Genomic DNA, 18,574 nt, shown 5'->3' with positions numbered 1-18,574 from the left:
TCATTTTGACCAAAATGCATGTTTTTCTGAGGTTGCCCAAGGAGGCCAGGCAGGGCTGGCCACATGGACACAGGCTCAAACCACCCTCACACCCCATCCCCTGTGGACAGTACCCACTGCCTCCCTTTACAGAAGCTACTGATTACAGATCACCCAACAGCCCTGTTGAGGCCCAGGGCCCTCAACTGCTACGGGCTGACACATATGCCTCTGTCTGCTGCCTGCCCTTCTCCCTGCCTCTCAGAAGCAGTTGCACCCACAGAAGTTGACACGGGCTTGAGCTAAATTTTCAAAAAATGTAAATTTCCTCTCTAGCCAATATTTGAGGCCTATAAATAGAGTCACTCAGGGGAGCTGGTGTAGGGCGGGGAGGTGTCTCCCACACAGACAGGGAGAGAACCATCCCAAGAGACAGGAGTGTAGAGGGAAAGGAGGATGCTGGGGTAGGGGCTGCTGAGGACTGGTCACGGTCATGGTGGGGGAAACTGAGGCCCAGATTTGGGAGGGATTGCTCAGGGGCACGTAAGAGGTGGGGACAGAGTTAGTTGCTCCTCATGTTCTTATACTCCCACCGTGAGCCCAGTGGCCACACCTGGGCCTCTTGGCTCTAGAATACTCACACAGTGTTGCCCATGTCACAAGGCCCTTGCATAGAATGGGCCCCTGGCCTGGCTGGGGATCCCCTATCACTGCCGCCGCCAGCCAGTACCAGCAGCACGGCTTGCAGCCTAGATGCTGGCTCCAAAGGTTTTAAAGGAGGCCCGGGTTCTGGCCTGCGTGACAGCAGCAGGCAGCAACGGTGCAGGGTTTGTGTTGCATCCATATGCACGGTGGACAGAACACGGATGCAGCATGTCTGGGCAGAGTCCAAGGAAAGGAACTAGGAGGAGGACCCCTGGCGTGGGACTCAGGGGCTAGGCGAGCCTAATGGGGGCTTGAGATGAGCACTGAGACTATAGACAGCAAACCAGTGTGGTTCTACCACAGGTGAATGACCCCCATGTCAGGTCAGACAGAAGACCCTGGGGGACACATGCTCTTCTCTTAATTTCTCCAAATTCATGGTAACTGACACAGAGTATCCTCTCTGCCTTGGATAAGAAAACTTAGGCTCACAGAGGGCAGGAGTGGTTGCTAAAGACAGAGAGTCATTCATGTCCTTTATCTATCTGCAGTTTTGTTGGGTCCAGATGATGTCCTTGTCACATGGATGAGAGAGGAGGTTCCTAGTCCTGTCAAGAGACTGCCATGGGCTGAAATGGGTTCTGAGACTTGCTGACAAGATAGGCAGGCTATAAGGGCACTTTCATTACGACTGTTATTGCTGGGCTATTCTGTAGGCCTGGGAAGGGCGGGGTCAGAGAGTGCCTAGCATACAAGGTGTCGGGCTGGGATAGTCCTGGAACCATGGCAGACTGCAGACAGATGGTTGGGGGACCAGGGCAAGGGAACCAGCTGGAGGTTGCAGCTACCTTGTTTCTGAAGCAACTCTGTGAGTCAGACATAACTTTCCTTCCAATGCCAGTCCAGGGAGAAGCATCAAGAGCCCGCTAGGCAAAAAAAAAAAAAAAAAAAAAAAAAAAAAAAAAAAAAAAAAAAAAAAAAGAGCCCGCTAGGCATCCGCATCTCCTGCTTGAGCAAAATGAGAGCCATCTACTGCCCTAGCGTTCTGCTTATGGTTTGCTATACCATAGTCATCTGGGAGGACAAAGGTCATGAGGCCTCCAGCTATGCCCCTCAGGTCTGCCTTGGGTAATAGCGACATCCCTACAGAGCCACATACTATGCCCAGCTGGCCACAGTACTGCAGAACACAGTGTCAGGAAAAATTCAGTGTGACCAGCACTCTTCTCCCATAGCTTCTCAAGGTCAACACCACCTAACAGTCAACAGCTCTGGTACACCCAGTCCTCTGCTGGACCTAGTACTTTTCCTCAAGTTATAGGTTGAAAATGTACATGGGTGTCCAGTTCTCACATACTTCCCTAAGCTTTTCTACTGAGCCTGGGACTGAAGGGAACCTGCTCCACCAAAAAGGACAGGAAGCCTGACTCACACTATGCTACCCATTGTGGCTGTGGTCATTTTCTTACATGTTGACTTCCTTCTGGGAGAAGTTAGCAGCAGACACTTCCCTATAACCTTACCGGGATCTTTCACAAGGACCCTTCTCAAACTCTGGTGGGTTAGCTCAAAGGCAGAAAGGACACAGCCTTGGCTCCTACGGCCCAGCACTGTGACTTCAGGTTCTCTTCATGAGTGGCCTCTGAGTCTTAGCTGGGCACAGGGACTCCCCAGAAACCGTGCCCACTCCCGCCCAGGACAGGGGTGGTGGGGCGCTGTGTCAAATGGTGCTTTCATTATAGGTTTATCTTTGAAACCCTAGACAAAACAGGGCTTGTGTGGTTTGACTAAAGGACCAGCACCTCAGGACTCCACCGTCCACTAAGACGGCTCCTCAGGAAAGAAAAAATACACGAACCTTAAAATAACCAGTTCCCAGAATAGCAAACGAATGCCGGCTTCTGAAGGGAGCTCTTTGATCGTCTGGAGCCCCATGCCTTTGCCTGTTTACGGCCCTGTCACTCAAGAGTAGCCCAGCAGCAAGGCAAAGAGGGGTGTTAGAGTGGGGCTGGGGGACAAGTAAGGAGAACTCAGTGGGGGAGGCAGGGCTGTGGTGTGTCCTAGGCTGCCCCACTTACTAATGTAACCAGCCCGTGCAGGTAGCAAGGCTCTTAATGGCGACTGGCAAATCAGCCTTAGGGTTCCAGGTTGCAGGTCCTCTAGGACTTGGAGATGGTGAGTCATGGACTGGGGGGGAGTCTTGGGAGAGGGAGCACAGGGAAGTCCTACAAGGATGCTTTCTTGAGTAGATGGGGGTTCAGAGGCAGAGATGCTGCCTCGTATTCCTCTTCCTCTCTGTGCCACCTCCACTTGGCCTCCCCATTCTCTTGCTGGTGTTCACAGAGCTTCTGGTCTCCCTGTTAAGTCATAGAAAATAGCACATCCAACAGCTTGGTCCCTACCTCATATTATCTTCAGAAGAACTGGGTTTTCACAACCTAATTTTAACAAATTTAAATTTAATTACACTCAATGCCCATAATCTTGGCATTTGGGAAGCTGAAGCAGGGGAATCACTGTGTTTTTAGTTTTACACTGTGTCTTAGTTATACAGTGGGTTACAGGCTAGCTTGGGCTACATAGTGAGTTCTAGGCCAGCCTGGATTGCAGAGCAAAAGCTAGTCTTAAAATCAAAGACAACCGCCCCAAATGTCCTTTCCAAGTTGTAAATTTTATGAAGTCTTAATACAACCCCAGAAGCTCTCATGAAAACCCAGCTTTCAAATTGAGATGGGGCATGTGTACAAAATTCATCTGGCTCCTGAGGACTCAGAATAAGGGAAGAGAAGCAATTATTTTAATAGTTTCTGATTGATTATATTGAAATCTAGTATCTGGAGTCCCTGGAATTAAATGAAATAAATGACTGTGATTTTAATTTCATCATATTACTTTTTAGATCAGCTATTGGAAAATAAAATATCCGTGTTTAGCAGCCAGGAGCTGACCAGACGGTAGGAAGACTAGAGGCTGAGGATTTGGAGGTAAGGGTCTCCCAAAGACACCCGTGCACCATGAGCTTTAGTTTCTACGATCTTCCTAGTGACCCTGGGCATTAAAACCTGGGAGTCTCAAGGCAAAAACTGACAGCAAGCTCAGACCTTCAAACAGCTCAGTGGGAAAGTCAACAAAATTAGCCCACTCCCTGAGAAGACTGTCAAGATGGCTTTAACTGTTAAGAGGAAGGGAACAGTTTTTGCCCTGGGAAGTTCTATCCTCAAGCTAGTTACAGCTCTGATTAGAACTCAAACTCTTATCATCTGAGTGGTCTGGAAAATCTCCGAGCCTAGGACTGAAAGGCCAGGCTGGATGTATGCCCATATGCGTAGCAACAGGAGAGGGAATGAAATCAGGCACCTCAGACAAGGCAGCGGGTGTGAGAAAGAAGTAGATAAAGCTGCTGATCGTATTTTTAAAAACCACACATGCACAACACACACACACACACACACACACACACACACACACACACACAGAGAGAGAGAGAGAGAGAGAGAGAGAGAGAGAGAGAAAATTTTAAAAGCACAACCCCCTCCAAAGTACAATATGGTTTATGATTATAGATACAAGCCAGGCATGGTGGTCCTGGAATCCCAATATGTAGGGGGCAGAATCAGGAGGATCATTTGAGACCAGCTTAGGTTACACAGCAAGTTCCAGGCCAGTCTGGGATAGACTATACCAGCATTCTGCATTAACCTCCATTCTCCTTCTCTCTTGTATGTATGTATATATCTTTGTATACATAAATACAAATGTTCTTGCCATAGTATAACAACTTGAGCCCTGCAAAAAAAAAAAAAAAATCTTGGGGCTGGGGATTTAGCTCAGTGGTAGAGCGCCTACCTAGGAAGCGCAAGGCCCTGGGTTCAGTCCCCAGCTCCGGGAAAAAAAAGAACCAAAAAAAAAAAAAAATCTTCCATCTACCATGACCAAATGGGGCATATCCTAGGAATGTGAGGTTGACTTAGCATCCCTGAAATCAGTTACTATATCATACTGTATTAGTAGAATCAGGGTTAAATACCACATGGTCACCTTGATAGACTCAGAGAGGACAGCTGGGGAAAATGCACATTTACTTTTGGTCAGCTCTTAGTGCGCTGGGCATAGGAGAACATATCCTGAGCTGGCAGGAAGCACTAGTGAGAACTCCAAAGCCATCATCATCCTTGATGGCAGGTGACTGGAAGCCTTCTCCCAGGAGAGTCTCCAGTCATTCCTACACACTACTGACGCTTAAGCTAGGGCAAGGGTAGTGGGAAGGCAGCAAGGGCAGGAAGAAGGGAAGGAAGGAAATGAAAGGCATTTGGACTGGAGGGGAAGAAGTAAGTTGCCTTCATTATCTATAGCAGGAGTGGAAAATCTAACAGAATCAACAGCAAGAACAAAACACCAAGACTAAGAATAGCAAGTTTGGACTTTCCCAGATCAGTCAAAGATTGAGTTTCTAGCTCTGGTTACATACAATCACAAAGTGAAATTAAGGAAAAAAACAAAACAAAACAAAACAAAAACCAATCCCATTAGCAATTGCATGCTGAATAAAACAGAAGTGACGTTAACAACAACAAAAAACACACAAAATGTATATACCCCAAACTACAAAATATGTACAAAATTTGTAATTCCAGACTTTGACTGAGGCAGGTGGACTCTTAATTTCATGGTATAGCTAGCTAGTTCCAGGCTAGCCTGGGCTACAGAGAAAAAAAAACCCCTGTCATAACCTTACATCCCAAGAACTGAAAGTAAAACACATAAACAGAGAGATAGCATGTTCATGGTCTAAGATGTCTATTTATCCAGATGGACCATTGATTCAACAGAGAATCCCAGAAACCCACTACCCTGCCTACTTGCCTTTTCTCCCCCCCAATTTCTCTTTTAAAAATAAAAAATTACAAGTTCATCCAAAAATTCAAATGAAAACTTCTATGTGTCAGACCAGGTTTGAAGAAAAAAAAATCAGAATATCTTCACTACTCACTGTAAATAACAAAGAGAGTGTGGGGCAAGCATATGGACCAAGAAAATGGAATTGAAGGTCCATAAAGAAGCCCATCCATTTATGGTAAATGGATTTTTTTTTGAGGTAGACAAGGCTGACTTTAAACTGGGTATATAGTGAACTGGGTATATATATACTGCCTTTGAGCTCCTGACCCTTATGCATAATTTTCCCAAGTATAGGGATTAAAAGTGTGCACCACTGTGCTTGGCCTGGTTAATTGGTTCCTGAGAAAGATGCCTTCGCTGCGTGATTAAATAGAAGGTCTTCTTTTTTGACTAATGGTGCTGTGGCAACTGAAGATCTGTAAGGGAAAAGCAGCAGTTTGTGTGGTACTTACTGGTAGGCTCTAAGTAGCCCTGACTGACTTAGAAGTCACCACGTAGACCAGGTTGACCTTGAACTCACAGACATAGGTTTGCCTCTGCTTCTCAAGTGCTGGGATTAAAAGCATGTGTCCCTCTTGCTTGGCCTCTGAGCTATATACACCTTTAAGAGGCTAGGAAGATAGGTTGCTGAGGTGATCGATGTGCAAGCTGGAGGACCAGAGTTTTGTTCCCAGATCTCACATAAAATAGTCAGGCATGCTGGCACATATTTGTAATCCTAGAGTTGGGGAAGAAAAGACTAGTGGATTCCCAGAATTCGTCCACCAAAAATGGATGGTTGGTGAAAAACGACAGTTGATATGCTCTGGCCTCTATACACATACACACTCACACACATGTGTACCTGTGTACACATGAGCACACACATACACAAAGCCAAGTAAATAAAATCTTAGATTTCTTCTCACTGAGTACTCTCAAATTGCCTCAAAAATATAGGCCTAAACACAAAAGCTCATTCTATACAATTTCTAGAAGAAAAAAAAAATAAAAAAAGAAAATGTTCATGACTTCAGACAGGGCTAAAGGGATCTAAGACCGTCAAAAGCAGGAACCATACAAAAGACAAATTGGACTTCATTAAAATTAAAAACTTTTGAGATTGAAAAGACAATTCAGAAAATGAAAAGACAGCCAGAGATTAGGAGAAAGTATTTGCAAGTCATACGTCTGATGGAGGACTTGTACCCAGAACATATTAAAAACTCCTGCCACTCGACAATAGAGCGGAGTACCTAATTGGAAAACGGGCAAGAGAGTTGAATAAACATTTCACCAGAGGAGACTATGAATGGCTAATAAGCACATGAAAAGTTGCTCAACATCATTAGTCATTAGGGAAATGCAAATCAAAACCACAATGAGATACCATTACATACTCACTAACAGGGCTGAAATAGAAAAGCTCAAGTCTACCGCCTGGTCGCAAGGCTGAGTGAGAAAGTGGGCCGTTTACACACTGCCGATGCGGAAAACAAGGGGAGAAACGAAACAAAACAAAACACAAACAAAACCTTAGAAAGACTCTGGGAGTTTTCCTAGAAAGTTACATAGAAATCTACCCTCTGACTTCTCAGAAATGATAGATCAAATAGATAGAGATTCCAGCAAGGATATAGAAGATTTGAACAAGACAATGAGCGAGCTCGTTCCAGTGCTTGTAAACACAGCCCTGCATCCAGTGACTACGGAATATGCTCCCAGTACTCAAGGCGCGTTACAAAGGCTAAGCACGTGCATTTTGCTATAAAACATCCTTCAAAACATTCCAAGGGGGTTGATACCCCAGGACCACTTTCTCTGACAGTGAAGCAAAATTACTAGAAAGTTCTACTGCAATAATAAGAGTGATGAAAACCACATACTTAGGCTGCCATGGCATAACCCTCGGGAATAAACACAAGATGATGGAGATTAGAAAAATACACCATAAGCAGAGGAAAGCGAAAGTAAAGCATTGTCTATCCAATGCAGGGAGCCTGGTGCAGAACCGTGTGTGCGTCTGTCACCCCTGCAACTAAGGAGGCTAAGGCAGGACAATCTTGAGGCTAAACTGAGCTACATAGTGAGACGCTGGGTCAGCAAAAGTGGCATGTGCCTTTTCAGTGACACTTACAAGGAAAAAAAATATAGTGTAAATGTTACAAATAGCTATCATGCTTCACAGGCCTTAAAAATCTAGACAATCTGGAGATTAATAATTATCTAGCTTGAAGAAGTTAGAGAGAGAAAAACACATTAAGGCCAAGGGATTAGAAGGAAAGAGAGATTAAACAGATGTGGATAAGCAAGATAAAAACCCACAGGCGGGAAGATCCACAAAGCCAAAAGTTTGGTGAAAAATAGCAATAAAGCCAGAGAATGCACACGGGCTTGGTCATGACGGGAAAGGGTGGAGGTGGTGATAAATGACAACGAGGGAAAGAGCAGAGGTAAAATACAGATGCCACCGGCACCGAGTAAACACCAACAAAACTGAAAACCAAGACAAAAGGTACAAACTCCTCACCTCTGCTGCTTATCAAAGCTGACAGAAGAAGAAATAAAGAGCCCTGAAGTTCATAAACCTCAGAGCCCTGTATAATCAGCAGTTAGAAATGTTCTCACGGAGGAAACCACAGTCTGGAAAGGTTTTGCCTTGAAGTTCTAACAACCATTCCAGAAAGAAAGTCTCACAGAAAGTAAGTATGCCAGGTTGTAGGATTGGTGGGAACACCTCACGACTTAATCTGTGAGACACCACAACTAGCAAAGATGGCAGAGTAGGATCATCTGGATTTGGGTGGCATTTAAGACTTATGCGGGATGCGAGAGATGAGGTGGGGAAGTCTGCAGTGATGTCTAACTAACTAATCCCCCAGCCAGAGAACACGAAGACCTGGGCTTAGCAAATACTCAGCTGGAGAGCAAGGATAGAGGAGGGCCCAGGGAATGGCCTGGGATGACGAGGTCTCAGGGTGCAGCTTATAGACCTCATGGATAGAAGAAGATCCCGAAAGGTAGGTGGTGGATGCTGCATGGTATCCTCAAGCAGGAAATAAGTATGCATGACCTGGCTTCTAGGACAGAACTAGGCGGAAGAAGTGCTGGGTGCCGGGGCCTCTCCTCCCAACCCGTGCTCCCTGCCCCCAGATGCCCTGTGAACAGGGTCTGGAAACCAGAGCTCCCCTGTGTCCGGCTTTGAGCCACAAACATTTCCTGCAGAAAACAAGAAAGTCAGTCTCTTGGCCCCACTGTGCTCTGTATATCAGCACGACAGTGTGAGCTTGGCTTGTAAAATAAACACTGCAGCAGGTCCAGGTCCAAGAAGAGCTAAGAACACCATGGGGAAGAAGTGGGTGTGGATTCTGCAGAGAGCCAGGGGATCCTAGGGAAGCCTAGGCAGGCCAGGCAACAGAAGAGGGGGGCAGGAACCAGAACTCTTATGTTCCTGTCACAGGGATGACAAGGTGGCTTGTACCATCTTGAATTGCCATTAGTCCTGACTACTGTAGCCAGTGGGCAAGGCCACCGCCCCTACCCAGCCTTAGCTCTCAGAGCTGATTCTAGTTTTATTTCCAAAGGTCTCTCAATCTTCTGAAATGTTCTTCTCTTACACACATGTGTGACTGCCATAAGGGGACCAGCTCTTTGTATAACTAACTATGTGACAGGAGACTGTGATTTCTAAAACAAACCAATCCATACTCTATGACAAAAGCTGAAAGTGTATATTGGCTACATGAAGGGAGCCCATGGGCATGTCCTACCTGGTATTGGTTCCTGGCCTGGACCTTAGGAAACTTCTGGTCAGGAACCAGCTGGCCTCCCCTAAGAATCCCTTATAAGTAGACATCATTTGGTCCTTAGCTTGATCCTCTCCTCCAGTGGGGTCTAGCTGTTTGTGAATGGGGTTCAGCCCCTGTGATGTGGGTGGCCTATGGGGGGACACACTTTACAGCTGAGGGACCAAGCTGAGCTAGGTAGCTGCTGGGCACTAGAGATTTGAATTTGGCCAGTCTGTAGCTAGCCTGGAGGGCTGGGAGAGAGAGGCTGACAGCAGGGAAGTCCAGGGGCTCTGGCTGGGCTCAGCCAGGCTGGCTGGCACTGGCTCTGCTCTGGGACTGCTGGGCTCCCAGGGATTTCCTGTCCCCTACTTCCCAAGGTCAGCAGGATTGCGCTTGGGTTGTTTCTGGTCCCGATGGTTACGTTGATAACTGTGATAACATGGGGCCCGGCCATGCCATCGTGCCCTCTGGGCCCAGCAAAGCTCTTTCCCAGGGTCTGTCCCCACAGGGGGCAGTGGTCCCGGACAAGGGAGGGACTGGGCAGGCTGCCATGGGCCGTTTGGGTCAGTGCATCTTGACAGCCTCTTGATGTACAGTGGGGGTCCAGGATAGAGCCCTGGGAGGAGCCTTGGTTCAGTGTGACCATGACCTTGGCAGAGGACCCACTTCTCCATCCTAACCATCTTGAGGTAGGGAGTGAAGGTGATGGTGCCCATTAGGTGTTTGCTACAGGAGCCCAGCATTCTTGACAACCTGGCTCAGAGCCTAGACAGGGTCAAGGTCACCCGGACCTCTGAGGATCGGCCTAGCTTTGTTCCCAAACCTTGCTCCCAGAGACTATGGGCTCTGGAAAACCAGTCCTTTGTTGTTCTGATCTGATGAAGTAGTGGCACGTACCTCAGCCCCTGCCCCTGCCCCTGGCTCTGGGCCAGTACAAGCTCCACCTTGGTCATATAGAGCTGTGACCTGGTTCTTAAACACTAGCCTGCTGCTAGGCAGCCGTACATTGAGTCTGGAAAGGGAAACCTGATTTTTAGCAGTTATTACCTATCATCTTCTGTCACTTAGATGCCAGGTTTCTGATCTGGGTTTGAGGGGTAGCCTGTCCTATCAGTAATGGGCAGAAGGAGGAAGCTGGAACAGTTAGAATGGGGTAGGAAGTTGTGGTGGAGAAATTATCTGGGGCTGGCGACAGAAGGCTGCCTTTAAATTTCTGGGCCGAGATGGCTCACGTACCTAGGATATATGGTTGGTGCTATCTTGGAGTTAGGGGTCCTCCTTGATTCCCGCCAGCAGTAGGAGTGATCATCAAAGGTGGCCTTGACCAGGAAAGAGTTGGGGCTATCTGGGGAGGTGTAGGGGACTCAAACCAGTGGGTCTGTCACTGGTCCAATGGGCTCATGTGCAAAGAGGTGGGAAAGCCTGGGGTGCTCTTTGATCCTATAGGCAAATAACAGGGCTCCTACGCCATTGCTGGCCCCAGCCTTGTGAATCCAACACTCCATCTTTTCTGTCCTGGCACACACGCACAATCTCTGTTCTAGCTGGGTGACCTGCTGAGCAAGGGCCACAGTACCTCACTGCTCAGCCTCAGGATGCTACAGGTTAGACCAGGCCCCCTAGTGAGACTCAGTGTTGGACATATACACCTCAGGGTTTCAGAGAGTATCTGGAGCCCACACCCCTTCCGTTTATTGGCCAAAGGGCTCTATGGCTGCCCCAGGCTGGGGACGTTTGTGCCAGCAAGAAGTAGGGAGGCTTCAACGCCATATCCTTGTGGGCCAGACTATCCTTGCCTACCTGCCTGGTTGCAGCCCAGATTGAGTCAGAGCCAGATGTTTCTAGAGCAAGCGAGCAGCAACCACGCTCGCCACTTGACTGAGATTCCACTATTTTTAGCCTCTTAGCTATGTTCAGATAAAATCCATGTATACAGACGTGGGTTGTCTGGCAAGATAACAGCACACCTCAAACTGCAGAGGCTTCAAAGAGTAGCAGTGGGATGTACTATGTGCCCAAGAAAGGTTCCCCTATGGGTCAGAGCCTCCAGTGGCTCATGAAAGGTGGGGTGGTGGGCACAGACGCTGGGGGGCACTGGAATAGCCTAATTGTCTAGCTAATGTCAGCTCTGACATAAGATCACAGGCAGACAGAGTACAAGGGGCAGAAGCACTCTGAATGGTATGCACTCTGCCGTCTGTGGGAGCCTATAGTAGTGGGCACTAAAAATAGCCTGGCCAGGCAGAGCCAGCACAGCCTAGCACACTAACTTGAGCTGGATCTTCCCTACCAGTCAGGTCCAGGATAAGTAAAGGCTGACACCATACAGGAATCTATGCCAGCCAGGTTCTGAGTCTTCTGAAGGTTTCGCCTGCCCAAAGCAAGGACCTTAGACAGCTGGCTTATGGGGAGGTTGGTGTGAATCTGGCTGCAGCCACCTCCTGGCTAAGACACAGCCAGGAGGCTCTTAGAGTTCTAAGGGTAAGGAGTGGAGGGAAAAGGCCAGGTCTTGTTTAAGGCTTTGCGATCTCACTCCTTCCTTCTCAGGGCAGGAGCAGTGCCACCGACCTCGGGACACCAGGGAGAAGCAGCTGATAGGTAGGCAGGTTTCTGACTTTGCAGGCACACAATTGTGAAGTGGAAAGCACAGCCACTGTGCACAGTGCTTCTCGAGAACTCCATGGAGTAGGTCAGAGGGGTGTGGAGCTAAATAGGACACGGGGTACTGCACGGGCTGAGGGTGGCGATGAGAGCTGATGCAGGAACCTACCTTGTCTTCCACCCTGTTCAAACGGGCACCGATGGTGTTGCTGCCACGGTCTTTGCTCTTTTCTATGGGGTAAAGCACAAAGTCGGGGATATGGGCTGTGGGTGTGGGCTCCAGAGCCTAGGGAGCAGGAGATGGGGGAGGAGGTAGCTGGGGGATGGGCCAAATACTTGAACATACAAGCTGTCCTTTAAAATTCTCTTGTGGCTGGGACATCGGGGGTTGTGGGAAGGGGAGACATTATGACAGTGTATCCAGACTCTAGACTTGCTCCTCCTGTCTTTGGAACTCCTGAGTGTCTTCTAGGTGGGACAAAGCACTCTCTCTGTCAGGGGGTGACTTGATTCGTGATACTTACTGGGCTTGGTCGCATTACCAGGCCAGGGTGTCTGTTGCTTTGGTTGTCTCCAATGTTAGATTATGCCTCACAGTCCTGTTTGAATCTCAGCTAACGTTGTCACTAGGAATGTGCCTTGCTTTATCCTTCCCTGATGTGGCTTAGCCCTTTGTCTGGAGGTCCTAAGGATTCCCACCAAGCCAAGAACAAGCTTATACCATGCCATTGTACATTCCTGAACACCTGAGCTAGGAAGGAGCACCCCCCTCATCCCATCATGGCCCCTGAATCTTTGGGCTGACAGCTTATCTGACCCATGCTCCATCCCAAGTCCTTCTACCACAGGAAACTGTACCCTTGGTTCTCACTACCATATCCAGAGTTTGAGCATGAGGTTTTATAAATCTATCATTTAGAGGGACACAGGGGGCTCTGTCATCACCAAAACATCCCTTTATATAGCCTGCCTACAGCCACTTTGCCTAGCCTGGGGTCTGTACAGGAGGCCCTAAAGGCCTGCTGTAAGGATGGTGAGAGACAGACAGAGGCAAGAAAGAGAGTCCCCTGTGGGTTGACCTGTCCAGGTACCAATGTGGACACCCACCTGAGATGGGGATGAACAAAGATGGCTTCCCGATGGACTGATCCAGCCTGGAGAGAAGAGAGGGACACGAGCTCACATAATGCTGGAGGTACCACAAAGACAGGCCATTGTGTCCAGGAAGACAGCATGACACCCATTCCAGGGGTATCTGCTACTGCTACTCTAAGACCCACCAAGAGGCACCCAAGACCTTATGGGCTCATGCTCCTGAGAGAACTAGGCAGGAAGTTCAAAAATAAAGAACAGAACCTGGGCTACTTAGGCTTCCTCTCTGGAAGAGGTGAGTAGAGTCAATCAGGGAGGTCTCGAATCTTTGACCTTGTCTATGGAAGGGACAGTCACATTCTCCTGGCTGCACTCCATGATATACAGAGGTATGTTTGCAAGCTAGCTCATGAAGTTAGCCTCCTAGATCCAAACCTGTGTTGGGCCCCAGGGACTTTGATAGGAATAGGATCCAAGACCATGTTGGTTCTGAATGGTCAGGATCCTTAGCTCCACCCCAGTAGCAGAAAGATTCATGGGTGGAGGGGTAGCCTAGAGGTAGAAGTCACTAAGAACTCTTTCTTTCCCTGTGAGGTTGGGGCAGGGTCTCCCGGGACCATCACTCCAAACCCGTTTCGGTGCCCACCTTCTCTGTAGTTCTTTAATGCGCACCATAAGGTTGAGGTGGCCCTGGGAGTACTGCTCGATGACATCTCGCACATCGTAGGGCTTCCGTGCTTGCTGTGGGCCAGAAAGACACATATTACTTTCTCCTGAATCCTGTATGCTCAATTCTAAACACAGACAGTGATGGGGTGGGGTACAGTACAGGGAGGAATGGCTTAGAACATACACAGTGGCAGGCTTGATCCCCAAAGGCTGCCAACTTAGCCTGTCTAGTACTTTCTTTCCCTTCTGTTAGTTTACTAGTACAACTAGACAGTTCCTACTGGCCCTCTTGGTTCCAAGTCTCCTCAGGAAGAGTTGGCCTAGTAGGCTAGAGACATGGTACTGTATATCCACAGTCCATCTGGGCCCTCGACTGTTGACACACTTGCTGCTTCTCTCTAGGAGGGGAGGTAGAATAATATGTATTCTAGATGTCTCGCAATGCCACATAGACTTTCTATAAGACAGCCCAGCTCCCATGAAGGAAGGACCTGCCACGCCCAGGGCCATTCTAGGCACCAGGGTCATCACATCTTCTGTGGCCTGCATACCCAGGGACTATTGAGTCCAAGCATGGGACATCACTCAGGCAGATCCTTGGTCCTGTAATACTTCGCTATGAAATTCTACTAAGAACTACACTTGATAATGTCTCCAGGTCTTACTATGTTCTGCAAGATGGAGACAGAAGCCCTGATTCTCCCTTCTCCAAGATGAGTTTCTGAGCCTTGCTTCTGTCTTCTGTAACACAGGATACTGAGTCTTGTTCCTCTTTCCTGGAAAATGGGTTGCTGAAGCCTATGCTGCAGCTTCCAGAAGGGACTGAGAATAAAATAGGGTCTAAGATGAGAAATGTCAAGGAATCCTGACGCAGTACCTTGTCAGTCAGAGGTGGCCATGACTGAGTCCAGGGCCTGCGTCCCTCCTTAGTGCACACTGAAAGTGACCCTAAGTAATAGGGGAGAGACTTGTGGGAGAAAATGCTTTTGGTGTGTGGCACCCTCCAGGTAGGCCTGGTGACACATGTGGTGAATGGGCAAGGGAGGCAGAAACTATAGTTTGAGGCAGTGCAGGCCTGGGCTAGGAGCAGGACAGATCCTTATGTTGGTCTGTGGATGGCCTGAGAGTCTGAGAGCCACTGTGCCCAAGTGAACATGGGTACCTCTGCCAGCCTCTGCAAACATCCGTGTGATTGAGTATGGAGTGGGGATTTGCAAGTGTGCCAGCCTGCAGGGGGGTAGGGGACTGTTAGCAGGGAACAGTTAGTTAAGAAGGATCAGAGAGCTGGCCAGTGGTGGCGCATGCTTTTAATCTCCACACTCTGGAGGCAGAGGCAGTTAGATCTCTGAATTCAAGGCCGGCCTGGTCTATAGAGTAAGTTCCAGGACAGCCAGGGCTACATGGAGAAACCTGGTCTCAAAATTTTAAAAACACAAAACAAAAACCAAACAAACAAACCCAGAAGGCTAGAGATACCCTATCAACTAACCTCCCATGGTCAGTAGCACTCCAGGCCTGCTGGGACCTGTCTTTGGAGCCACTAAGCTCCCCTCTAGGATCTGGTTGGGGATTGAGGAGCCTCTGTCAAATATTTGCCTAGGGTTAGTGTAAGAGACCATCTTAGCTTTCTCCCCGGGCAATGTCCCCTGGTGGCAGCAGGAGCCATAGATGGGCCAGATAATGCTACCTGACCAGACTGACTGGCTGTGGACCTAGGTGTGCAAGGCAAACTTGCAGGCCTAAGAGGCTCTGACTCCTCAGGCCAGACATGAGGGCGGCGGGCCAAGGACTTTATCGGCCAGCAAGGCAGGCCCACATGCCTGTAGTTAGGTTAGTAGGGCAGCTGGAGAGTATGTGGGTGGATGGCTGAGGCAAGAAAGCTGGGTCACCAGGGTGGCCTGGAAGCCTTGTGGAGCCCTCCCCCATAGGGGCTCCCTCTTCAACTACCTCACTCTTTCCTGGAGGCCTGCCACCACCTGTCCATGTGTCCCAAGCAATAAAGCCAGCTCATTGTAGAGCCCTTACTTTTCTCTATGTAGAAGAAGCCTCTGTACCCCACAAGGCCCCTCTGCCACCTGGGTTAAGTGTAAGGGTGAGAAGCAGAGAGCTGGAAGGTAGGGGCTGTTTGGCCTATCTTGGCAGTTTCCTGAGCCACTCTCAGGACATTGGCTAATGTCCTGAGGCCTGAAAGAAAGTTCGGGGGTCTGGGTCTCTTCTTCCTCAGCCTCTAACCATGTCATCAGGCAGGTCCTTTGTTTGTGACATGGAAACTGGGTCTACATAGGCCACTAAGATGACCTCTGACTCAAAGGGACCATAAGGGTCCCTGTGTTCCACTGGGTACTACCCAGAGTCTAGACCTGAACCCCAGGGAGCCATGAGCCTACATGCCATAACCCCAGTTTCTATAGTGTTTCATATGGAACCTCCTCTATCACCTACAGAGCCTGCTTCTCAGCCTAGGGACTGCCATCAGCAATTCCTCATGACCCTTTAAACAACTTAAGCTATCCCACTTCCTAGTAAGAGTGTCACACCCTAGCCCTACTTCTCCCTGAGAGATTGTCTTGTCAAGATGTGACTCCCCGTGGGGTTCCTGTGGCTCCTTGCCAAGCTGGGAAGAGCTGGTTCTATAGGAACTCATCTCCCTACCTCTCTTGGTGTCTCAGCACTGGGACCATAGGTCACATGGCTTCTAGGTAGGGGGAGAAACAGTGTTAAGTGCCATCTGTGTGGGGCCTTTGGACCCTTCTAATCCATTTCCAGGTGCCTCCTGGCTCTGACCCCTGCTGAGTGTGACCTTTACTCCTTTTGACAACATGAAGTCCCTAGGTTTGTGGGAGCTTGGGCGGAGCTTGGTCTGCCTGTATTGTGGCAGTACCAGGGGATGCAGTGTACAGTAGAATGCCACCATGGTACTACTGGATGGGCATGGGGTCCTTGCAGGTGGCAGTGAGTGGCTAGGGTGAGGAGACACATGCTGTTCTCGTTAGTGTCAGGAGCTTGTCATGGGAGCCTGTGGCTGCTCTTAGGATTAGAACAGTTGAGGAGTTGAGGACTACAGAGAGTGAGACACAAGTCACCCAAGGCTCCTCTCAGTACAATGATAACAACTTGGGATGGGGACAATGCCTTATCCCCTACCTCCTGCAGAGTCTAGAGGTTTGGGTTATTCCAGGGCTGGGTTGGGGGCTGTTCTGTAGGGACAGTGGGAGCCTGTGTCAATCTCATGGCCTGGTATGGTAGTTGTGGCCTATAATGGGGCACAAGGCCACCACTGTGATTGTCCTTGGGCAGGCTATACTAAGGTGGGTGGCCTCAGTCTTCTCTGCTCAGTGACAAGGACTTTCCAGTAAAAGAATGCCCTCTAGCACTTGCTGCTTCTACTGACATGTTTTCAAAGTGAGGAATAAAGCTCTGTCCTCCCCATGACTTCTGCTCGCAACTGTCCCAGAGTAGAGAAGGAACATAACCTACTACCTTCGGGGGTCTCAGGAGGACAACTCTCAAGGTGTGGGGATACTAAAGGGATCCCAGAGCTGCAGTTCCGCCAGCTCAGGAGCCTCTGGTCACTAAGCAGGCCCCAGTATGGGTAGGGTAGGATAGAGAAAGCTCCAAGCTAGCTGAGAACAGACGTCACTTCCTGTCCAGGTGACATTGCCAGACTGTCACTATCACAGCCTAGCAGGAGAAGTACTCCCATAAAGTTACTTCTAACAATGTAGAAAGGGTTCCCAAGTCAGGGCTGGGTACAGTGCTCTTGGAGGAGCCTGCTGTCTTGGGGAGTGGTGACGGACTAAGGGGTACAGTCACAGCATGTTGGCATCTGAGGGTGAGGTATACGACTACTGCAGTCTCCTTGGGGGGTCAGTTGCACTGGGCATGCTCTCACCTGGAATTTCTTCTTGGCTACAAAGTACTGCATGCGCCTGATGACCTTGATGGTGGCCCGATGGTGATCCCGCAGCCTGAGGAGGAGGGGGCAGAGTGTGAGCAGCTTCCATGTTCATAGCCCCGCAACACATGTTAAAGGTACCCCTGCCAAACATGGATAGCCTCTTCAGAAACAAGAACATTCTAGCCAGGGTTTGGTTGTCTCTAGAAGAAGCCAGAAACAAGGAGTTTCTACAGGGGAAGGGGCGGGCTACCACCCACAGATGGGGAGAAACACTCCTTTCCTGCTTTTATCTCAGAAGTTGGGGTAGCAGTCTGTACCCCTAGTTTGCAAGGGTTGCAACTCTAACAGCAGAGCCAGAGAATGTGTTTGGAGGAGGGAGCATAGCCATGTTAATGAGGATCCTGTTTCCTGAGACTGCTTGGATTTTTCATTGGTTTACCTCTATCTCCTTCTAGAAATAAGGTCTTTTTTCTTTTCTTTTCTCTTCTTTTCTTTTCTTTTCTTTTCTTTTCTTTTCTTTCTTTCTTTCTTTTTTTTTTTTTTAACAAACATCACTGGAGAAAGCAGTGCCTATAATCAGACATCTGTGTGCACAGAAACAGACTGGAAGGCATCAGGGTAATGGAGAGACTGGGAGAATCTCCTGTCTGTGAAGCTCAAATCTGACCAGCCAGACTAAATGGCATTGGCAGCAGAGAGCTGCTAGGAGTCTTTGGGAAAGCTAGACTGGGGGGCCCCGCAGCCCCCGAGCCTAGAAAACAAGAGGCAAGAGGAAGCCAGCCTACTCTCCAGGCCGTGCTTCCTTCTCAGAGAAGTGTGGGAAATGTCTACACCAGATGGGATGGTGGGGCTTCCTGGGCTGTGAAGAAAACAGTGGAGCCTAGGCTCCAGAGCCACCAGGAGACAAGTGACAAAGATTCCGGAGAACAAAGGCTATCAGGGTATCTTTTTTCACACAATTCCCCCTTGGAAATAGCCGTGGTTCTCACAGAGCAAAAGTGACTGCTGGGAGGGAGTAAAAATA

At 48.9% G+C, this 18,574-nt stretch overlaps 1 protein-coding gene across 4 annotated transcripts in view; it reads right to left on the bottom strand.

The window, feature by feature from the left end:
* Nucleotides 1–18,574, bottom strand: part of Kcnq1 (potassium voltage-gated channel subfamily Q member 1) — a 332,940-nt gene that overhangs the window by 52,146 nt on the left and 262,220 nt on the right. For 2 of the 4 annotated variants that reach the window (NM_032073.2, XM_039092732.2), the window contains 4 exons: nucleotides 17,545–17,620; nucleotides 13,630–13,724; nucleotides 12,999–13,045; nucleotides 12,061–12,122 (listed from right to left, as the gene is read on the bottom strand). In NM_032073.2, the coding sequence (NP_114462.2) occupies nucleotides 12,061–12,122; nucleotides 12,999–13,045; nucleotides 13,630–13,724; nucleotides 17,545–17,620 (280 nt within the window). Of the gene's footprint in view, nucleotides 1–1,315; nucleotides 2,982–12,060; nucleotides 12,123–12,998; nucleotides 13,046–13,629; nucleotides 13,725–17,544; nucleotides 17,621–18,574 lie in introns of those variants that run through there. The other 2 variants (XM_039092702.2, XM_039092705.2) reach the window with 2 other exon arrangements.

Source organism: Rattus norvegicus, chromosome 1, assembly GCF_036323735.1.
Source record: "Rattus norvegicus strain BN/NHsdMcwi chromosome 1, GRCr8, whole genome shotgun sequence".
Lineage (NCBI taxonomy): Eukaryota > Metazoa > Chordata > Mammalia > Rodentia > Muridae > Rattus > Rattus norvegicus.
This window is presented reverse-complemented; position numbering and strand designations above follow the sequence as displayed.